Source organism: Grampus griseus, assembly GCF_964374135.1.
Source record: "Grampus griseus genome assembly, chromosome: 5".
Lineage (NCBI taxonomy): Eukaryota > Metazoa > Chordata > Mammalia > Artiodactyla > Delphinidae > Grampus > Grampus griseus.
The window spans coordinates 89434217-89458995 of record NC_138998.1 but is presented as its reverse complement, the minus strand read 5'-3'; the positions used below and the strand labels follow the sequence as shown (position 1 = coordinate 89458995).

General features: G+C 37.6%; 1 protein-coding gene across 5 annotated transcripts in view; it reads left to right on the top strand.

Moving 5' to 3' along the window:
* Window positions 1-24779, top strand: part of BBX (BBX high mobility group box domain containing) — a 280826-nt gene that overhangs the window by 186570 nt on the left and 69477 nt on the right. For all 5 annotated transcript variants that reach the window (XM_082654201.1, XM_082654204.1, XM_082654203.1 and 2 more), the window contains 2 exons: window positions 9384-9579; window positions 13655-13722. In XM_082654201.1, coding sequence (XP_082510327.1) covers window positions 9384-9579; window positions 13655-13722 — 264 coding nt within the window. The remainder of the gene's footprint in view (window positions 1-9383; window positions 9580-13654; window positions 13723-24779) is intronic.

Below are 24779 nucleotides of genomic sequence, written 5' to 3'. Positions count from 1 at the left end.
CTAACTGTTTCTTGAGCGTTGCAACTTGCAAATAATCTTGATTCCTAGCCACGCAAACATTTGGTTAAGTTCTATGGAAAGATGAACCAGCAGGGGACAAATACAGAGTTTCAAGTGAGACATTTTATTAGATATCTCAGTATGTAGAAAAACAGTTCTTTCAACTGCTGTGGTTTTATTGAGTTTTTTAACAAGCTAAGATGGAACATAAAAATTTCTTATGCAATGTTCAGGGAAATTTGAATCCAGAGTAAATGATTAGCATAGTTGCTATGTAATTAACGATTACATAAGGCTTCAGGAATTAACTGTATTGTTAAAGACAGGATTTTGACTATGTAGAGCATCTAGAAAATTTAAAATCAATTCCAGTAACCTACATGATTTTAAATGTTGCAGGACATTTTCACGAGCATAACAGTAATTAACAGTAAAATTTTCCTATTAGATAGCTTTAGATCCTTTCATAGTCATGCTTATATGATAAAACAAACAATTATCTGAACCCTCATAGGGAACTGCACAAACTTCCTATAATTAAACTCTTGAGTTTGTTTTTGGATTACTGTTTCTGGATAACATGCAACCTGTCTCACTATACTGTTTGCTTTTTCTTAAATACTGCTACTTTACAAACCAAATAGGCGGCCATTTTTAAGAGGAGGAAGCATTATTTTCATACAGGAATTCCTTTACTAATTACTTAATTAGCTTCACAGTATTTGCCATTGTGGTGAGTAATGAAATCTAAATCTGATAAGGTGCCCCCCCACTGCAGACTACTTCAAGTAGAGACCATAACTGGATCTTCCATCTCACAACTTGCCTTGTTGCTCTTATGAAATATTGTCTCACTTCTAGTACCAAGTGTGGAAGGTTCAGTTGCTTTGAAAATCCTTTATACAATTGGTTTCTAGGCATAAGTGATACTTGTTTCAACTTATTGATCAAATGGTTTTGAAATTACGTTAAAGTGCAGGTAATTGTGCTGGTGCTTTTTGTGTTAATATTGCAGCCTTAATTGAAATGTCAGTTTAATCAACAAAAACTTATTGGGTGGCTTCAATGTACCGGGTCTTAACGATTGTTTGTGATAAATATGGTCTCAGTTCCTCAAGGTCCCCTCTCTCCAGGCAGTCATTTTTAAAACAATTTTTATATGTGTAACCTTTTAATTTTAAACCCCCAATTTAAAATGTGTTCTCTATTAGGAACAAGACATAGTCTTGCAGCTTAGTTTGCATGTGAGTGTAAATAGTTATGTGATGTTCACCAATATCTATTCTGTCATTACCAATTGAATGAGAAGTACTTAATTTTTTCCATTCTCTTCTTGTTTTTAAAATATATTCTTAAAGTAATAATTAATACAACTTTGAAGAGATGGGTTTTTTTTAAGCTGTTAAAACTTTCTCTGACCCTTCCCTTGCTTTTTGATTATTTTCTATTTGTGCATCTGGTAAGAGGACATACCTGTTTTGGGATTTGTTTTCGGTTTCTTGAATTATTTCCCAGTACTGATTGGCATTGTTGAAAAAATGGTTGAATGAGGGTTTCATATTCTCTGATGAATCTCATTAGAGCAATAATTAGTTATAAGTAATTTAAAAAATACTGTCCTAAGGATATAACCTGGGTTCTTTTCTTAAATTCGGCAGTGTGCACGATGGTGCAGTGTTGTGGACATTCACAGGCTCTAGCTTCTTCAACTGCCTGTTAGGAGACCCAGAAACAATATTATTTTTCCTTTTATCATTTTCCCTTACAAATATATGAATATAAGCCTGCATTTTTGACTAAGATATTGCTGGAAACTTCCACATGTCACTTAAACTAATAGTCATAGTTAATTAATGGACAGTCAATGTAGAGGATCACATATGTTGTCCTTCAGGTAGAGCAGAGTCAGTGCAAAGGAGAGGGGAGGACCTGGAAAGTTAAGGCAATTTTGAGTGACCTTTATAATACCCCCTCCTTTGGTTTTTGTAGGATCTGAGGCATAAGGCAGAATGCATGCATTTATTGATTGGTTCATTCCAGACTGGATGTTTTACCTAAGCACAAACATGTAAAGTCAGTTATCCCATTCTTCAGAGCAGGGATCTAAGGCTCTTTGGAGTTCGTATCTTGACCACCTCTACATTGGTGGAGCCTGGGATACTCTTGCCTATTTGACTCTAGCATCCTTGTAGTATATACTGCTCACTTTAGACAGCTGAGAGACTAGAGATTTGAGTAAGTCAGTCAAAAATGGTAACAATAACATGTCGTGGGTCTTACAGGAGGAGTCTGCCTGTGCAGAGGTTGGGGTCAGGTTGGGGATATTTCAGAAAAGGCTTTATGAAGTTGATAGAATTTGGCATAGGCTTTGGTACAGGATTTAGAAGAAAGGCAAGGATAAGAGCAGATATGGAAAAGTGAGAACAATTTCAAGAACAAGAAAGTTTTACCCCAAGCCTGGGGTATTTGTATCAGAGTAACAGGAAACGATGATATAAAGGCAAAAAATCTTGGGAGACTGGCCTGAAAAGTTGGAAGTTCAGCTGTATGTCAATAAAAAGCTGTGGAATTAAATTCAATAAAATACAGCTTGAAGGGAAACCGTAATAGCCTTTCGTAAATGTTGGTATCTGTTGTCGTCAGTAGTCTAGGAGAGATTATCACCACAAATCTCCATGGGGTCTTTAGTGATCAGTTCTTCCTCCATGTTTCTTCGAGATAAAATTAACATATTCATTCCCTTGCTTTGATTTCATCGGAAATGTATTCTTCTCCAAAGAAGATTTACCGTCATTTTCTCATGTATTACTCTGAACAGTTTTTGTTAATTATCACATCATGCTTAACAGAATTTGTATTTTTACAAGAATGTTGTGGCATCTTTCATACTACTAAGCTAGAGCAGCAGCTCATTTATCTCCACATTCTGGAGAAACAAGTGTTACACAAAAGTGATTTCTAGGTAGATGAAACTTTGCTGTTTCTTTAAACACTCTTATTTTATATATTTATCCCGGAAATTTTATGTAATATTTTGTTTAAATACTTCCTTACTTAAAAATTTCAGAATGCCTGTTAAATTTTTTCAAAATTTCAACCCATTGTTTCTCTACAAGAATAATTTTATAATCTGTAACTTGGTGAGACTTTTGTGAACAATTGAGTTACAGTCATATTTTTATCTGTATATTAAATGATTCTTAGCCCTTTTGTTCTTTTGAATTTCCTCTTTGCTTTTCCATGAGTCTTTCTTTTCGGTCCACCCTCAGCTGTCAATTGACATTTCTTTCTTCTGTCAGCCGCTTTGGACTGCCTCTAATGAAATGACTTTACTCTGTGTGGGGTTTTCTGAGTATCACTTAATTAGGGGCCCCGGCACTTTGCGGGGAGGTGGGTAGTGAAACCAAAGATTTGGGCTTCATGTTTCCCAGTACTTTTTGTTTCTGAGACCTTTCCCATTCCTGTGTTCCAGATGTCAGGACTTTCTTACTATAAAAAATATTCAAGTGTTTATTTTTGAAATAATAATATCAAGTTTTGAGTATTGCTTTATTCTGCCCAGGATTCCATTATAAACATTTGACTCATTTAATCCTAAGAATAATCCCATGAGTTAGATGTTATTTTCCGAAAGCTAAGGATGAGGACACTGTGGCCCAGAGGACTTAAGTGACTTATCCAGGGCAGCAAATTAATAGTAGTAGAGCTTGGGTTCTCATACTTGGCCTTCTCCATTCTCAGACCTTTCTGAGTTTCCACATCTATAAATGGCAATAAAGATGCCTGCCCTCACAGGGTCGAGGTAAGATGCAAATAAGGCATTGTGTGCACAGGCATGGTCTGAAGTTTAAAATGCTATACAAACGTTAGTTGTTCCTGATAAGCAAACTTATGTTTGTTTGTATTTGTTACTTCTTTACCTAGTAATCTTTTACTGTTTTTATTAGGGCCTGTTAACACGCTGAAGTGCTACTGAAATACAAAATTAGTCTTTGAAACACAAGAATCAACAAAACTAAAATGCATCATTTGCCCAACTTGGCAGATACTGTCCAATGTGATTAATAATCCCTAACAAAATAGGTGTTCCATTAAGTGGGCTAACTACTTGATTTCAGAAACATCAATCCATTGTTAGTAAACACTACCATTTAAATATTCAAATCAAATAAAATTATAGGGACTTTATAAAGACCCCATAGCTAGTGATAAAAAAAATAGACCTCATAGTGAGTGACACTGAGAATTTAAACTGAGTCTCTTAAAACTAATTTTTGGTATTGGTTTCAGATGTTAATATTTGGATTGATTCAGGGACCTAATACGCCAATATCCTACAGTAAATCTTGATTACTTTGGAACTTGTGGTCATTCAAAGGGATGTAGGTAAAAATTAACTTTTGTATCGTTTGAAATATTGCAAATTCATGTCATAAACTATTTTTTAAAGAAAAGGTTTAAAGTGTTTAAGGAAATTACTAAAGCTAAGCGAACATATTTTTTAAAGAAAACATTTTACAATTCAAATTAGTTAACATGAATTATCTATTCATACATTTTCAGAAATGTAGATAGTTTTCTTACCCAGATCCCTATCTACCTTTTAAAATGTACCAAAATTACATTTTAAAAGAAATTCTGAAATTTTTGGTACTTTTTAAATAGTGCTAACTGATTAAACTGACTTTCTCCTTACCCAAATTAGGGAGTAAAATTGTCCTTTAAAAAACTTCGTATGTTGAAATGAACTGCCGTTGCCACAGTAATCCTTATAGGCAATTTAGGCAACTGTATATGTAGCCAACTCAGTTTTTCCTTTATGACTTTCCTACAAGAGAACCAAACAATTCCCTGGTCACTTATTCAAGTCACTTTTTGAAGTGTATAGTTTTTACTGGAGTGGCTTTAACATGAAAGTTTTATAGGTTAATGTATAATTTGAAATATTTTTGTTCTGTTGGACTGTAAACTTAACTCAATGTTCTGTCATATAAAAGTCTGATTAATTTTCTTCCTATTAAACTATCTAGTAAGAATAATTCAGATCTAAATGAGAAGTTTTAAAGTTTTGTGAGGGAAAGTTCCTAAAACTAAGGAAGTACAAATTAATGCCACTTCTCAAATATCTTCCTCTCCTCTTCCACCCTGTATAATGTGATTTCTGCCTGCCAATGTGAAAAGGTACAGCTGTCTCAAAATTCATTAGCTGTCTCAAAATTTGTTATGCTAGGGATTCACTTAGCCCCCTGCAGAGTTCTAAAAGTGTGTTATAGCTCTTTAAAAATCAGATAATTCCTTTGTAATCTCTCCTTCATAATTCTGGTAGATTTTTTTTTATCATGGTGATATTTCACATATTTGCACCAGAATCAGCTCTCTTTATTTGTATAGATATTCCCAGGGTCCCTTATTACTGGACCTCACCAGGGTTATCATTCTCTTTCACTCTGTTGAGAAGATCTAGAATGTAATAATAGCTAGAAATACTCCTGGACTTTTTGATACATCCCCTCCCCTCCAATTAGAAACAAACAATTGGAAGACAGTTAATAAGTACATCTCTCCTTAAGGTGCTTTTTAAGATCAGATTTCCCATTCTTATAAATGATCTGCAAAAGTATGTAATGTTGAGACCCAATTTTTTAAAGATTAACATAATAGAGTGTTGTCTTTTGGTATATAGTAATGCCATTGTCATATATGAAGTAGACAGAATACTGTGGCAAAGGGTATGTATTTAATACCATTATTGAATAACAGTGATATATTATCATTGCTAATGAAATGTGGTAGTAGTTGAGGGTGGACAGAAGGGAGCCAGCATTTACTGAGCATCTTGTGTAAGTCAGGATCTGTGCCTATAAGGTAAATTCACTTAGGTTATCTAATCAGTTGGAAATTTGCAAAAATAAAATAGGAATTTTTATATTAATGGGCGATTTTAAAAAAATCAGTGTTTTAGCAGGAGGTTAGTTACCTAGGAGATAGGACCAGTAGCCTGTGATTGATGTTCTTGGAGGATAACTGAGCTTCCCCTCCCACCCCCAGCATGAAAGCCCTGCCTTGGGGATCTGGATGGGTGGGCCTGTCTCTTTGGTCCTTTCAGTCCTGTGCTGATGGATTTTTGCCCACATGGTTGACCAGCTTGCTAATACTTTCACTCAGCTATTTGCTTCAGACTATATATAGTCTTTTTTCATTTCTCCCTTACTCAGCTTTCTCTGTAATCCCTTTCCTAATAACCTCATCACAACAAATGATTAAGCCTTTCTGTTGTCTCTTATAGCTGAATCAGAGCAAGTGATTGATGATGAGCCCAGTTCCAAGGACAGACATCCTCACACGCTGAGGGTTCTTCCTGCCTCCGCCCTCACTTGGTGTTCATACACTGCTTGTGTTGACCTGTATGTCTTTTCATGAATTTATGGCATCTCCATCTAAGGACAAGGGCTGTGTGTTATTCTTTTCTCTGTCTCCTACATTCTTAACCCTTTTGCTCAAATATATACTTGACTGAGCTAATGAATGTTGTTTTACATCGAGTTTAAGAATCCGCAAGGTTAAAATTGTAATACATTTATAGAGCATTGACTCTCATAGTGAATTCTCAGTCACCATTTTCCATAAAACCTCACATACTCCAGGCGTTTCTCTTGCCTTTTGTTCTTCAACACATAGGTAGCTTCCCCTTTTACGAACCCTCTGCCAAACCATTTTTCATGCCTGAGTCAGGGGAAAGTCCGTGGACCATGTATAAGAAGAAGTAACATTTTGATTACTGATTGTGGATTGTAAACAGTTTGAAGACAGAGACTCTAATTTATGCTCTTTTAGTCCCCAGTGTCTAACCAGTGTCTGTCACCTAGTCGATCCTCACAAAGTATTGAGATGGATGTGGATGGGTGGGTAGAATAAGTGCAAGAGAAAGAGATGTTTATGGTCAGTGATTGTCTCTGCTTTATGTTATCTTCAGCACAGCTCCACATCATAAGTTAGTTTAAGCTAACCTTTATTAATACCATCAGTGCTTTTAAAAATAGTTGATGCTGGTAATAATTCATTCATAAGAATGACAGTATTATCATTTTCATTACACATGTTGATTTTCATCAAAGCAAATTGCTAAGTGATTCTTAGAAAAGGATGTAATATTTACTGGGAAAGAACTTACCTAGCAGATCGACAACATTGGAGGGGAGGAAGGGGACACCTAAGAAACAGAAGAAATCTGAAGGCTAGTGACATCCATCTGTGTAGTCCCATCTGTGAATTGGGACTTCTTTTTTTTTTTTTTTTTTGCGGTACGCGGGCCTCTCACTGTTGTGGCCTCTCCTGTTGTGGAGCACAGGCTCCGGACGTGCAGACTCAGCGGCCATGGCTCACGAGCCCAGCCGCTCCGTACCATGTGGGATCTTCCTGGACCGGGGCACGAACCCGTGTCCCCTGCATCGGCAGGCAGACTCTCAACCAGTGCACCACCAGGGAAGCCTGGGACTTTTTTCTTCAGAAACCACCGAAAGTACCCAAAACTTTTAAAATTTTTTATGACAAATATGTTAAATTGTTTGATAGTCTTTTGTTACGTTATAGAGTGGTGACCTTTGTCCAAATGACTTTTCATCTGACAGACCAGCTCGTGTGCATTTTGCTGGGACAAAATAATGATGCATGTGCCTGCTGCTTTCATCTCACCCTATCATTTGTCACTTTCCATCACCAGACAGCAGGCGAGGCTATTTGTCTGCCTCAGCTTAACATGTAAATCCCCCCATGCATGTGAATGTGCTGGGATAGAGTACCTCTTACACTACATTGATACCTCCAAATTTATTCTGTTATGTGATGGTAAATTCTAGTTTGCATCTGGCCTTGTATCCCATTTTAATTATTTTTGTAGGAAAAGTAGAACTGTATCTTACTGTTTTTTACGCTTACCTTCCTTCCTCCTGTACCTATGTATCAATATGCAGATATACAGCTTTTAGTTAAAAAAATTGATTATTCAGAAAATTTGAATTAAGGGTGATTCTAAACCATTGACTACTAACATTGCATTATATTATTTACAGTACAATTTTCATTTATATGATTTAAAGTGAAGTGGTGGAAAAAGTTTGTTAGTTGGATTACATATACTTTTCTTACACTAAGGGTAAAGGAACCTTTTTTTTCTTTAATGAGTTAGATAAACTCATTAAATAAACCTTTTTTTCTTTAATGAGTTAGATAAACTCATAAACTTTTGAGCTTACACTAAATTAATTTTACACACAGAGTGACCATTTTAAAAAGCAAGTGTAGGGGATTGAAAGAATTGTATTAATTAAATAAGGTATCTAGCAGTAATATAACAAAATCATTGAAGAATACATGAAAAATACATTTTATCAGATAACATAACCATTGGTAATATAACATGAATAGCAAGAAATATATTTTTGTTTAATTATCGCCAGGAAAGGGAAAGAAATGGCCAAGTTGGGGAAAAGGGAGAAAACCACAGAAAAGTGAAGGAGAAAGGAAGATATTAACAGTGAAGTTTGAAACCTCCAAATAAAGACATACAGTTTGTGGTGGATTAATCTGCAACATCACACATCACAGCTCTCAGCATGTTCACTTTTGAGATCACATGTGCTCATTACAAAACCCTGGGATGTTACCAGGTGCAGCTACACTTTTTAGATGGAAGAATTGAGGCTGAGAAAGGTTGTATAATTTGCTTAATGTCCACAGCTGGCTAATAGCAGAGGTGGGTTTTGAACCCAGGTCATCAGACTCTGCATCCAGTACTCTTTCTTCTACATGGCCCTGCATCTTCAAAGAACTAAAACGTTCTGCATCAGTTTGCCCTACTTTGTTCCCCTTCTCCCATTCGTGATCTTGGTGCTTTTATCCCACAACTGATTACTTTGCTCTGTTAGGTGTCCCTGCATTTGCCTGTACAGTAAAGCACAGATTTAATTTTTAACATACTTAGTAAATTAAGCAGTGAGCAGAATCTAGTTACTGGCCCTGGGACTGACTCACATTTTGTAAGGTACTTGATACCTACTTTGAAATAGGTGCTGCTTTACACACCACATTATGAAAACTCCCTTTCTTTACCAAGGTCAGGTAACTTTTTAGATCCTAAAAAAAAAAGAAGAGGATTAAAAGATACAAAATGTGTTGCCTCTGAACCCTCATCCCACAAATGAACTTTCTAGCAGATAAATTCATGTCCTAGCTCTAAAGCCCTGTGCTGAGATTGTCATTCTTCTACAAGGAAAGAACTTACTGAAAGTGCTTTTCTCATTCATTATCTAAATAGGGGAGTAAGGTGAAGGTACTTTTTCAATCTATGTGTTAATTAAAATATGTTATCTGTTCTTTATTTATAGTATAAAGATGCATTTATGAAAGCAAATCCTGGCTACAAATGGTGTCCCACCACAAACAAGCCTGTGAAATCCCCAACATCCACTGTCAATCCACGGAAGAAACTGTGGGCCTTCCCGTCTGACTCTTCAAGAGACTTGTCAAGCCCCAAGAAAGCAAAGACTGAAGAAATGCCTCAGCTTAACTTTGGGATGGCTGGTGAGTTTAGACACTAATTTCACCTGTTCTTTAAGAACAGGTCAATTCATTTAGGCAGTATTTTTAACAGATAATAGAAAGAGAGAGAAAAGCAAAATTTAACCAATAGGAAGCAATGGCAAATATGCAGCATAGCTTAAAGCTTTGGAGTATAACATACATAGAATGTGTATATATAATATAGTTAAAGAAAGGAGGTATGGACCAAGTGGTTGAGTCATTACAAATATGTGTGGATTCCTGACATTGACATTATGGAAAAGCAGACAGCAATGTGGAGATTGTCCGGAGCTCAGGGAATTTTATAATGTAACAAAATAGCTTACAAACTCATTCACAGTAAGCACCTTAGTTATCTTGGATACCAAAAAAAACACAATTATGTAGATCATCTGAGGTTATTAAACATCGAAACCAAGAGTATGAACAACTCTATCACAAATCTGTGATGGATCTGACAGCTGTTTCTTAGAGGGAATTTCCATCCTACCCTCTCTCTGGCCCCCATTCCTGTTACGGGCCAGGCAAATTTAACATCCCAGATGGTCCCATTTGTTATGAGACCTTAATACTCTTTGGGTGGTAAGGAATGCTACAGCATTTATTACCATGAAATAAAGCATTTATATTCACCCTGCAAATGATTCTATCTTCCATGGCTATTACAATACCGTAATCAAGAGAGGAGTTTTCCGGGATGAAATAGGGAGATTGGGCAGGATGGAAGCATTGAAGTTGGTGTTGAGCTATAGGGTTCCTGTTTCATTATTACAAGCAAATTTTCTTAAAGATGAGAGCTCTGAACAGTTTGCAAAATGGAAAGCTTGGGAATGGAAGTTAAGCAGTATTGTGATGACACTTCATTTTTTTAATAGCCAGTAGGCCTAATGAGATTTAACAGTGTAGTGTGTGATTCATGGTATAACAAAGTGTGTGGTGATGTCATATATAAATCTAAGAAATGCAGTCTGATGCAATGGCAGCATTCTGGGGGAACAAAGTCTTCAGGTGATTGTTATGTAAGTGTCTGTAGTATAATTCTAGGTGAGCTTCCAAAATGATGCTTTTGCATATCCCAGAGGAATCAGAATAGAAATCTGTCCTTGTTTTAGCTGTTACTTTGTATAATTTTAGCTTCAACCCACTTGCTAGTAGTCTTGGTGAGCTCTCTAGACTCCCCAAATTGTGTCAGTAAGAGTCTCTTATAAAACATTTTATCATCAGGACCAAATAAGAGGATATTATTACTGGCTTCTAAATAAATTCCTTTGATTAGCATTTATCTTCCATTGCTTTTTCTCCCAGTTCTAAATCTAGATTGGTCTATGTAGGTTTTTTTTTTTTTTTTTGCACACAGTGGCTCTTCAAAAACCAAAAGTAATTGTAGATAAACTACAGAAAGCAGTGAAAGATGTCTGCCTGTAGCACCGTTTCTGACAGTTTATTAATCTACCTGTTATACCTACAAATTTAAAGTGGGACCTAGACTTCAACCAGGATATTTACAAGTCAGCTTTTATTTTTTATTTTTTAAAATTTATTTATTTAATTATTTATTTTTGGCTGTGTTGGGTCTTCGTTGCTGCACGTGGGCTTTCTTCTAGTTGTGGCAAGCAGGGTCTACTCTTCTTTGCGGTGCGTGGGCTCCTCATTGTGGTGGCTTCTCTTGTTGCAGAGCACTGGCTCTAGTCACGCAGGCTTCAGTAGTTGCGGCTCGTGGGCTCGGTAGTTGTGGCTCACAGGGCTCTAGAGCGCAGGCTCAGTAGTTGTGGCGCACGGGCTTAGTTGCTCTGCAGCATGTGGGATCTTTCCGGACCAGGGATCGAACCCGTGTCCCCTGCATTGGCAGGCAGATTCTTAACCACTGTGTCACCAGGGAAGCCCCTACAAGTCAGCTTTTAAAAACAGCATTCTTTAAGCAAAATACAGGAAAGAAGGAAAACAACTTTCTCACATTTATCTCATTATGTATAAGGGCCTGTGACGGATGTTGGAAATCCGTGATCAGAGCCCTTGTTAAGCTAGTGTATAGCGGATAACATTGGTGTGATGTTCCTTTTTAACACAATGAAAGCAAATTAATTTGCCTTTAATTGAAACATGGTGCTTAGCTGTTTAAATCTAGGGGATACTTTAGGGCTTTTAGAGGCCAGTTTATGCTTTTCCTCAGCATGGAATCTCATTTTGCTTTGTTTTCCCAATAGTCCTTGTCACATGACATTTTGCATTTTGAATAACCCCAAAGCAGTCAAGTGTATAATTTCCAAGGAGGGAAAGCTATGTAGAATTTAATTTAGTAGAAGCCCTCTCGGTGAAGGGAAAGCAGCTATTTATATAAATATATTTTTGATATATCCAAATAACATTATATAAATTAATATAAAAGATGATGATTTCTTGTCTGTGTTTTAGTGTCTATACAGCAAAGTCATATTGGTATATAAGTTAAATAAATTATGGAAATATGTTCCTATTTTACTTTATAATTTGAACTAACACATTTTTATCTTTATTAGAATGCAATTATGCACTAACACATTTTTATCTTTATTAGAATGCAATTATGCAAGACTCCTGATCTCTAGAATGGCAGCTGCAAAAGTATTTAGCTGCCCAAAGAACCAAAGTACACCTTTACTTTCTGCTAAATTCATTTCTCTCCCCTGATTTTTATTTGCCAGTAGATTTACGTGTCTCTTTTAGCAGCCAAAATAGTTCATAAACTTAACATTTAATTAAGGATGGGCTCTTAAAACAACAACAGAGAGCCTTATTTCAGCAAACCAGCTCATGTTCCTCTGTGTATTCCTACGTGGCTACCTTCCAATATGGAGCTGTTTTGTGACCACCTGATTGTTTGGTGACATATTTTCCCCTCTACTAAGCCGTTCCTAACTTCCTTCCTTCCTTTCTTCCTTCCTTCCTCCCTCCCTTCCTTCCTTCCTTCCCCTCAGATTCTTTTTTCAAAAAAATATTTTTTTTTTAATTTGACTATATGTAAGATGTGGTCAGAGTTGCTTCATGAGTTCCTGAGACAGATTGTATTCAAAGATGTACTTAAGGGCATATCTTTAAACAAAAAAATCAAAAAAAGAAAGAGAAGAGAGACACCTTAATGTCTTCAGGCAACACTATGCCCGGTCCTCATTTTGAATTGTAGAGAGATTACTAAAATAAAAAGTGCATTTATTGAGGACCAATATGCACTGGGATAAGCACTGACTTAGACAGTTTCAGATATGTTAGTTCATTGAAGTTCTGAAATTTAATTCATTTAAGACAAACTTAAAGTCTGTAGGTTTCTTTTTGTCTGTACTTCCCCTGTTTAGATATAATCCTGGGTCATAGATCTACCAGTTTGCTTTCATTTTCTCTTTCTTTTTCTGTTGATTATTGAAGGAATGAAAACAAAGATCTTTGGTAGTATAAAAAGGGTTCATTTTCAATGTTAAAGGTATTTCGAGGCCTTTCAAGGAAGGGCCTAACTGTACCCCTAAGATTTAAGATGTTATAAATATATCATTGTTTAATTTAAATTTATTTTTGAAAGTTTTAAAGAAAGAATATTTGAACAAAGCCCACTAGATTTTTGGAGTCCCCTTTGTAAAATACCTCCCTGTTCTCTAGTTCCTCTGATGGCCTTGTTCTTTTTATCAGCCTGATATCATGTGGCAGAAACAACAATTTGAGAATAACAATCTCAAGTTTCTTAGAAGACAAGTATAAGCACTCTTCCGTTTAAAAAAAAAAATCCATCCAGACTCCCCATGCAGTAAGGAAAGAAGCATCACATTAGGAGATAATTCATGTTATAAACAGCTGTGGTACTGAAGAAAGTATTTTGTTGGAATGGTGGACAGCAGTGGTATTTAAAAAGCTCACAAAAGTATGAGTACTAAGCACATGTACCCCGGGTTTTTCCTTCATAAAGAGTTTCAGAAGTTTTCTGTAATAAGTTACATGTGGTTCTGTTGGATTTCTGATTGCTAGTCTTCGTGAGTATTCTTTTTCGACTCTGGACTATATGTACTTCATGGTTATGAATTGACGATTTACTTGTTTTTGACTTATTTAGATCCTACTCAAATGGGAGGCCTGAGCATGCTGCTTTTAGCCGGAGAACATGCTCTTGGTACACCCGAGGTAAGTGGTCCCTCATCCCTCTCCACTCTGCACCTGCTGCAGGTCGAGAACACAGACATTTGTGTTCTGTTCACACTGTTAGTTCTACAGTTTCACTTTTTACAGCTCATGAATAAACTCTGCTTTTAATTGTTTTCATTAAGATCTCTATGTGCATTATGTTGTGCCTTGAGGGTAACAGAGTGGGGTACATAAACCCAAAAGGACACAAACACAAGTCAGGTGCAGATTTTGAGGTTCCCTGAGCATAGGAATAAGACTTGCAATGTACAGATAATTAGCATTTGCCATGACTGTGTCATGGGGTCCATAGGGTGGATCCTATGATTCATTCATTCTATTCATAACATTCTCTGCTTTTGTGATGTTCTCATTAGACTTGCTAGTGAAAAGATGAGAGTTAAAAAAAGCATGAAACTGTCAGTCTCTCTGGTACCTAAATAAATACAAACTCCTGTTTTTGAAAATCAGGAAACATGGCATTCCAAGATTGCTTATTTTTTAAAATGGAAAATGAAAAAGGACCCAGGCCCTTATGACCTTGGTTTCATTTTTTATTCCCTTGTATTGTTATTGGGCTGTTTTTGCTAAATATTTTTAAGTAGGGTTTTGATAGGCAGGTAGTATCCGGTAGCCATGCATAGTTTGCATTTGTGGAATTCCTCTATTTTCCAGACCCATTTAACAGAGGCCAGATGCAGTGACCTGCAGATCATATTATTTTACCAAACTCAGGTCCTTGAGCTGGAAGTTTTTCAATCCCCAACCAGAGTTGCTATTTAGGACAAAATAGCAATTTTATTGCATATATATATATTTTTTTCTTTCTTTTGTTTTTTAAGTCGTGTGCGTGCTATATGGATTACAGTTGAAGTCTATTCAGATAATCGTTTTAGAGGATACCACATAAGATATTTACATCACAAAAGGTTTTTATCATTTACAGTTTGTATTTGGGATCCATAGTAGTTGACCATATGTTCAATTTGATTTAACTTTTTATTTCTGTTCAATTCAGTGTAGCAATAAATGTGTAAATTTGGTGGACTGGTAGTTATTTACATTGTACTAATCTTTAGCTAGAAAAAGTAAACATGGCACTTTGTACCTTTGCATACTCATTATTCAGCATGTTTATACTTCCTCACACAATAGCCTTCTCTGGCATCATTTTACTTTCTAACACATGGATGCTCCCTAATAGCAAGCAGACTAACTCTCACTTGGGTGTAGAGTATCCCAAGCATGTTCCCACAGGTGAATGTTGGAGTAATAATGCACATTTGACCTTTCAACACAGTCTGACTCATGATTTCCAGGAATACACTACATTGTGAGAGTTAGTATCATCTTTTCTAACAGATTAGATAATAATGGAGTTTTCTTCCCAATATCTATTAGCATTCCTTTTAACTTTCAGGAAAAAATGTAAACAAATAAACATCTAAGAACTTACAGATAGATGCTATCTATCTGTAAATGCTAGTCAAAGAAAGGAATACTTTTTTTTCTTTGATTAAAGTTTCTCTCTTGGGCTCTTTTTAGTGAATAGCTCTTCTCACAGCTTTTAAGGACAGCAGAGTTTGACACAAGCAGTTTAAACCATGCATTGGTCAGCCTTCCATTTCTGATGAAGGGGAACTGTTTTTCTTGTTTGTTTGTTTGTTTTACATCTTTATTGGAGTATAATTGCTTTACAATGGTGTGTTAGTTTCTGCTTTATAACAAAGTGAATCAGTTATACATATACATATGTTCCCATATCTCTTCCCTCTTGCGTCTCCCTCCCTCACACCCTCCCTATCCCACCCCTCCAGGCGGTCACAAAGCACCCAGCTGATCTCCCTATGCTATGCGGCTGCTTCCCACTAGCTATCTACCTTACGTTTGGTAGTGTATATGTGTCCGTGCCTCTCTCTCGCTTTGTCACACCTTACCCTTCCCCCTCCCCATATCCTCAAGTCCATTCTCTAGTAGGTCTGTGTCTTTATTCCTGTCTTACCCCTAGATTCTTTATGACATTTTTTCCCTTAAATTCCATATATAACTGTTTTGAAAATTCTCAAGCTAAAGAAATAAAGTTAAATGGCTTAAAGAAGTAAACCATACAGGAGAAGGGAATTTATGCTAAGGAAGAAGTTGCCAGCACTTAGGTCTTTAAGAACCACTTCTAAGAATACAACTCTTTCTTCATAATCTCTACTTTTCATCTCAGATATATTTAGGTCATTATTGAAAATAATCTTGAGATACTGAAATAATAAAGCAGCAAAATTTGTATAAAATAATGCTGTCTCTAAATATAATTAGTTTGAGAGTTTATGTCATAGGTATCAGTAGATTTCACTTAGCACCTAATTTCTATGCAATGTCTTATTCCAAATATGTAGACATAGTCATAGAACTTTAGGGGCTTATGTACATTGGCAGATGACAAATACAGTGAATACATACTTATATTTTTAAAAGAAAATTATAAGTATAATGAGATAAGGAGAGAAGTACAGAAATTTCATGCTTCTGACATTTGGAACAATTACTATGAAGTCTGTTTATACTATTAGGTAGGACCAGTCAAATAAAGTGACATTTTACAAAACTTCTGCCGCAGAGGAGGTCTAATCGTAATGGCTTTTTAAAATGCCACGAGAAAATTCTTATTCTGAAATATTTTATTTAAAGGGAGATTTTCCTTTGTTCAATAGCCTAAAACCTAATCACATAGAAAAAGTCCTCAAAGGTCTATTTTTTTAATATAGAAAATTTAATATAGGTAATAGCTGTATTTTTAAAAACAGTTCTAGAAGGTAGAGAGGCTTGCTGTTACGGGAACAATAAAATTCCAGGTTAAAAGCTTCTTTGGCCTGTACAATTTCCCAGATCTACATGTGATGTGCTCTTAGGGTTTTCAGAGAGAAATTATATGTTCTTGAGATAGCAGTGAACAAATAATAACAAGCAAAATGTTTGAGTTTTCTCCTTTTTTTCTCAGTCTTCTGATTAACTCTGAATCTGCCACAATAGATTTTTGGCGTTATCAGGTCAACATTTTTATATGCTACTGTTATTAAGCCAAGCTTGGTTCTGTAATTTGTGTCTCTGATGAATAAAAGGGATAAAAATTGCATTTATAGTTTGTTTGTTTCTTTTTCACATAAATGATCAGTCCTGTATTTTCTTTATACCCAGAGTACATTGAAATGCATTACATATTTGGGATAAATTTTAAAAAGCAGTGTTTGTTATTAAAGAGTTTATGGATTTAAGAAGCAAAATAAATGTATAGGCATACCTCATTTTATTGCAGATATTGCATTTTTTTACAAATTGAAGGTTTATGGCAACCCTGTGTCCAGCAGGTCTATTGGCAACATTTTTTCAACTGTATTACTCGCTTCATATCTCTGTGTCACATTTTGTTAATTCTTGCAGTATTTCAGACTTTTCCTTATTATTATATTTGTTATGGTGGTCTGTGATCAGCGATCTTTAATGTTACTACTGTAATTTGGGGAGGGGGTGCTACAAATCACACCCATATGAGACAGCGAACTTAACTGATAAAGGTTGTGTGTGTTCTGACTGCTCCACCAACCAGCAGTCCCCCCCTCCCCCTCATCTCTCTCCCTCTCCTCAGGCCTCTCTATTCCCTGAGACACAACAATGTTGAAATTAAATCAGTTAATCACTCTACACTGGTCTCTTAAGTGTTCAAGTGAAAGGAAGAGTCACATGTCTCTCATTTTAAATCGAAAGCTAGAAATGATCAAGCTTAGTGAGGAAGGCATGTTGAAAGCTGGGGAAGGCTGAAAGTGAGCCCTCTTGCGCCAAACAGCCAAGGTGTGAATGCAAAGGAAACGTTCTTGAAGGAAATTAAAAGTACTGTTCCATTTAACACACAAATGATAAGAATGTGAAACAGTCTTATTGCTGATATGGAGAAGTTTTAGTGGTCTGGTTAGAAGATCAAACCAGACACAACATTCCCTTAAGCCAAAGCCTAATCCAGAGCAAGGTCGTAACTCTGTTCAATTCTGTGAAGGCTGAGAGGTGAGGAAGCTGCAGAAGAGAAGTTTGAAGCCAGCGGAGGCTGGTTCATGAGCTTTAAGAAAAGGTGCCATCTCCATAACATCAAAGGGCAAGGTGAAGCAGCAAGTGCTGATGTAGGAGCTGCAGCAAGTTATCCCAAAGATCTAGCTAAGATACCTCATGAAGGTGGCTACACGGAACACCAGATTTTCAGTGTAGATGAAACAGCCTTCTACTGGAAGAAGATGCCATCTAGGGCTTTCATATCTAGGGAGGAGAAGTCAATGTCTGACTTCCAGGCTTCAAAAGACAAACCCACTCTCTTGTTGGGGGCTAATGCAGCTGGTGACTTAAATTGAAATCAGTGCTCATTTACCATTCGGAAAATCCTAGGGCCCTCAAGAGTTAGGCTAAACCAACTCTGCCTGTGCTGTATAAGTGGAACAGCAAAACCTGGATGGCAGCATATCTGTTTATAACAGTTTACTGAATATTTTAAACCCGCTGTTGTGACCTACTGCTTAGAAAAGAAGATTCCTTTTAAAATATTACTGCTCATTGGCAATGCACTTGGTCATCCAAGAGCTCTGATGTAGATGCACAACGAGACTAATGTTTTCATGCCTACTAACACATCCATTCTGCCACCCATGGAACAAGGAGTCTCTTCGACTTTCAAGTCTTATTATTTAAGAAATACATTTTGTAAGGCTGTAGCTGCCATATATAGTGATTCCTCTGATGGATCTGGGCAAAGTCAATTAGTTGAAAACCTCCTGGAAAGGATTCACCATCCTAGATGCCATTAAGAATGTTTGCGTTTCATGGGAAGAGATCTAAATATCAACATTAAGGGAATTCCCTGGCGGTCCAGTGGTTAGGACTTGGCGCTTTCACTGCCAAGGCCTGGGTTCGATCCCTGGTCGGGGAACTAAGATCCCAAAAGCTGTGCAGTGCGGCCAAAAAAATAAAAAACAAACAAAAACATAAACATTAACAGGAGTTGGGAAAAAGTTGATTCCAACCATCATGGATGACATTGAAGGGTTCAAGACTTGCATGGAGGGGCTTCCCTGGTGGTGCAGTGGTTGAGAGTCCATCTGCCGATGCAGGGGACACGGGTTCGTGCCCCGGTCCGGGAAGATCACATGCCGCGGAGTGGCTGGGCCCGTGAGCCATGGCCGCTGAGCCTGCGCGTCTGGAGCCTGTGCTCCGCAATGGGAGAGGCCACAACAGTGAGAGGCCCGCGTACCGCAAAAAAAAAAAAAAAAAAAAAGACTTGCATGGAGGAAGTAACTACAGATGTGGTGGAAATAGCAAGAGAACTAGAATTAGGAGCTGAAGATGTGACTGAATTGCTTCAATCTCATGATAAAACTTTAACAGATGGGGAGTTGCTTCTAATGGAGCAAAGAAAGTGTTTTCTTGAGCTGGAATCTACTCCTGGTGAAGATGCTATGAAGATTGTTGAAATGATGAGAAAGGATTTACAGTGTGACATAAATTTAATTGATAAGCAGTGGCAGGGTTTGAGAGGATTGACTCCAATTTTGAAAGAAGTTCTGCTGTGGGTAAAATGGTATCAAACAACATTGCATGCTGTAGAGAAATCGTTCATGAAAGGAAGAGTCAATTAATGTGACAAACTTCATTGTTGTCTTATTTTAAGAAATTGTCACAGCCTCTCTAACTTTCATCTACCACCAATCACCCTGACCAGTCAGCAGCCATCAATGTCGAGGCAAGACCCTCCATCAGAAAAAGGATGACTCACTGAAGGCTCAGATGATAGCATTTTTTAGCAATAAGGCATTGTAAAATTAAAGCATGTCCTTTTTTTTTTTTAGGTATAATGTTATTGTACACTTAATAGACTACATTATAGTGTAAACATAACTTATATGCTCTGGAAAACCAAAAACTTTGTGAGACTAGCTTTATTGCAATATTCACTTTTGATTGTGATGGTCTGGAACCGGACCCGCCGTATCTCCAAGGTTTGCCTGTATTGAGCAACGCAGCCATCAGGGAGTGACACCCTACACCCCCCCCCCCCACACACACTCAAAATAGCAGCCTAAGCTTGTCTCTACTGACACCCAGTGAAATGTAAGCATAGAAGTCTTATTAGGAAATAACCCCATAATAGTGAAGGAAATGGAAATGAGTGTTTCCAATGAATATGAGATTTTAGCAAACAGAAGCTGAAAAACAAATGAAGCTTTTTAATCAAGAAAATATGGTATAAGCTTAAAATATGCTAACCAGGGGGCTATGGAGAGCCAGTCCATTCTACAGTGTCTAGCAGCTTAAGTGAACACTTTTCCTTTTTACTTTAAAAGAACAAGAAAGAAAAAATAGAAGAAATAAAAGTAATAATGTTCACATCAAACTCTGGGAAGAGCTAAAGAGAAGGCAGTTAGTTACATTGAGTTAAGCCTTTATGATTCATATCGGTGAGTTACTATCTGAAGATGAAAATGTAATAAATAAAGTATAAGTATTTGATCTAGAATTTCTAGAAGTAATCTTCAGGACTGAAAATTTCTATAGTGTTATATTTTTAACTTATTTTAATAAAAATGTAAAGCTAAATTAAATTTAAAAAATAAAGGCAGGGAGTGATACATTTCAGAAATGGAAGGGGAGATTATTCAACACATAATAATATAGAACAGCTTGGAATAATATTGGAAAGGTTGACATTTCAGTATTGGACCTAAGTGAGCACCAGAAAGTCATCTGGCTAGAACAGAAAAGATGGTTTAGGAAATAAAAGAAAATAAGAAAAGTTAGGCAGAGTAATCTTGGCTGATGAAAAGGTGTGATGGTATCAATATCTATTTAGTTGAATGAATGAACTGAAGGCAAACTTTCAGGTGTTCGGGAAGTAATATTAGACCTGGCTCTGTGATTTCAGAATGCCTAGTTCTTTTGTTGGAATGAAGAGATACGACAGTAGAGTTACGATCAAGCCACGTTTTCCTTTGCCTTCCATCCTGTAAAATGGAACTATTAATACCCACTTGTTTTTCTTTTTCTGACTTACTTCACTCTGTATAACAGACTCTAGGTCCATCCCACCTCACTACAAACAACTCAATTTCGTTTCTTTTTATATACACTATCAGATGTAAAACCGATAGCTAGTGGGAAGCAGCCGCATAGCACAGGGAGCATAGCACAGGGAGATCAGCTTGGTGCTTTGTGACCACCTAGAGGGGTGGGATAGGGAGAGTGGGAGGGAGGGAGATGCAAGAGGGAGGAGATATGGGAACATATGTATATGTATAACTGATTCACTTTGTTATAAAGCAGAAACTAACACACCATTGTAAAGCAATTATACTCCAATAAAGATGTTAAAAAAATAATAATAATACCCACTTGCTTTTAACTCCCAAGACATCTATGAAGATTAATTAAATAAAACCTGTAAGGCATTTTCACCTCTCCTGAAAAGCATTCTTGTAGGTACCTAGTATTATTACCATAATTTATTCTTGGTATTTCATACTTAACTTGAAAGCTTATATTATGTCAGGCTATTACTCCTACAGGCTATGGTATGTTTTACTAGCAGCGTATTCACATTGAGCAAATAATCTGTTCAAGATTGTGTAGCTATGAAATGACAGAATTAGGATTTGAACCCAGGGGGACTAGCTTCAGTCTTCATATAGCCTACAGGGACCTTTGTGATTCGGTCCCCACCCACCTGACCTCAACTCGGGCCACTTATACAGTGGTGTCTGCACCCTTACGCAGCCATTTCATGAGTGCTTTCTGGGGACCAAGTACTGTACTAAGCACTTACACTGATTATCTCATTTCATCCTTCCATGAGCCTTAAGAGGTTGATTTATTATTCAACATTTCGTAAATGAGGAAACTAGGCTAGAGAGGTTAAATAGCCTGTCTAAGGTCATAGAGCAAGAAAGTCATTATACTAGGATTTAAACCTGTATATTTTCCATTAAGCAATGAGGTGGGTGAAATCTAAGATAGAGAAAAGGTCATAATACCAATACTTGTTAATGAATATGTCTATATTTAAAACACTGTGAGTTTTAAATTTAAAACAAATACAGATTTTTGATAAAATTGAAAGTTTTCCCCTTTCTTATAATATCTGATATCAGTGAAGTGGGGAAAATTATTTTACTGCCTGTTGGTACATTTGAGCTAGTTTGACATGTGCCTCTCTTAGGCTACTATATTTGACTACTCCAGGATGCCTAAATCCACTGAATTCCAACCCTACCCCCAACTCTTGCCCCCTTCTCACTGAAGCTGTTAATTTCCCTTCTCACAGTTTTATAGCTTTTAAACATATTTTGTGAGGAAATACTATACTTAAATTTTACATTAAATAGGCTCTTTGAGCTTTCTCAACTCCGGGTAGAAACCTCTCCTTTTCATGTCACTCCTCACTGCCCACTTTGGCTGGAACTGCCCATCGAGCCCAGCCTCTTCCATCTCTCTGCAGTGGGGCTCAAAGCCCGGAGAATCAAGTCCTTCTACCCAACCAGATTGACAAGCATCTGTCCTCGTTGAGTTCCTAGGCTGCATTGCTCAAGACAGTGGTGAACTCACATGAGCTCTTCCGTCTCCCAGAGGTGGTGGGAAGGGGTAGTGGGGAAGGTGGGCAACAAGTGAGCGGGAAGAGAAAGAGGAGAATAGAGAACAAGAAGGTAAACGAGAAGGGTGGTACTGTTGCTGCTACGTTGTCGTTGAGAGCACGTTTGTATACACGACTGCATTCTGTTCTCACAGTGTCCTGTGAAGACGTCAGTAGCGTTGTTACCTGTTTCATCAAATGAGGAAACTGAGGCAGGAAGATGCTATGGTTTGTCTCAACTACTATAGCAGTTTGTAGAGGTGACCTGGAGTCTGTCCTGGACTTCCATCCTAGTGCTCTGCCACACGGCTTAGAATGATAGGAAACTTGACTCTGGTAGCCCTGGCGCCTTGAGAAAAACCAGGGACTTATCCTTCCTCTCGGCCAAATGACTTGACTTACATTCTGATTCTGAGGCGCTCACAACTCTATGCGGTGCTGTTGGGTTGCGCTCCTCAGGGTGGCCCCGCTGTCTCTCAACTGCAGCCCAGTCCTAGTGTCCACCAGTCAGGTGCGCTGCTTTAGTCCTCAGGTGCTCCTTTACCTCATTTAGGTTTAATTAAGAGTGGCTTCATTTTAGTCCTTAAGTAGGTTTTGAAGGACTAACTTGTATGTAACATACTTACGTTGAATTCACCTGTGTTGAAAAGCTCAAGTCCATTTCAGAGCTTCATTTAACATCTCATATTAAATGCAAATTAAGTGATCACTCAGGTCCTCCGTTATAGAAGGATACCTGGCAAAAGCTGCCAATCGTAGGAAAGCCTGGGCCAGGCTGAATGAGGGTGAGAATCAGATCACTGGGCCTTGGAGTCACACGGGATCTTTGTCCTTGAACTCTGAAATGGAATCCTGTACCCCCAACCCTTCTCCTCCAGAAGAAGACAACCCCGCCTTCCACCACTGCCTAAACAGTCTTCCTTCTCTCGTATTCACTCTTTCGGTGAAAGGGTTTAACTTACCTTAGGAACACTGGCACTGACTGACCCCTCTCCCTCCGCCCTGACACCTTTCCAGGCAATTACTGAGCCCTGGCAAATGCCATCTCTGATTTAATTGGGGCCCTGCATCTCAGCTGGTTTATTTCCTTAACCTTCTATTTGGTCTCTTGCCTCCAGTCACTCCCCAGCCAAGGTCATCCTGCACTCCACTGACAGAATTATTTAACTACACATCTCTCATCATGCCGCTCCTCTGACTGAAAACCTTGGCTGACTCCCCATTGCCTCCAGCCTAATTTTCAGACTTCTTAACCTAGCATTCAGTTCCCTCTCAGTCTGATTCATCTCCCACTGCACTCCCGGGCATCTCAGGCTTCAGTCACACAGGGCAAGTCACTGCTTCTCACACACACAGGGCACTTCCTCCATGCTTTTCCTCCTGCTGTGACCACATCATTTCCACAATTCTGGTGTTCCTTCTAGGGAGATCTCAGATGCTACTTACCTTACTTCTTCCATCTCTCCCCAGAAAGAATGAAGGCTGCTTCTCTGTCCTCCCACAGACCTTGTAATATTCCACCAAGAGGCACGTCCGTTCTTAATGTGTAGCTGTCTCCTGCATTGAAATGCAAGCAACTTAACGGCCAGACACATCCCCTTAGTCTCATTTTATTCCCCAGCATATAATGCACACAAGTGGGATGTAAGCTTCTTGAAAGGGAACAGCAGTCTTTGTGGCTGGTATGTAATGGATGTTTATTGAATGTTTGTTGAAGGAGTGAGTAATCAGTAAATGTTTAAATTAGCAAGAGCAGGGATGTGGAGTTCAGATACAACCAGTGTACTTCATCCCTTTTGTTGACTATGTGTCCATCACGATCCAGCTCTGTGTCTGTGGTCTTGTGCCTTGTGCAGTAGGAATGGGCTCTTAATAAAACCTAGCTTTCCAAACAGTGCATCTGAGTGGCTTGATCTTGTTTTATATCAAGGGGCTGGATCATGTTTCTATGGCTCTCATTATCATGATGTGCATTTTGCCTGTGGGGAAAAAGTATTACCTCGTCATAATTCTTAATTATACTAATCATTCCCCTTCCTTGGTTATTGAGAATTATAGCTAATTTAAAGGGAAGATTGGATTTAAGGGAAGTTGAAAACGTACGTTGTTAACAAAACTGCTTTTAAAATCCCTTTAGCAGTTTTCTTTATTGGGCATGTAGCAACACCTAGTGGCTTTATGGATTATTTCAGAGACTATTTCTAAAAAGAGCTTCTTGGGTTTTTTCCTCCCTTTATTGAATCTCTACTTATTTGGTATTTTTTCTTTCCTCTTAATTGATGAACAGATATCTTCGATCTCTATATTTTGTTATGTTTAGAAAGTAAGCTGGCTTTAGCTGAAGAATGGTTGTTGAAGAATGATGTTTCTCCGTAAAAAGCATACCCCATCTAATAAGTAATTTATG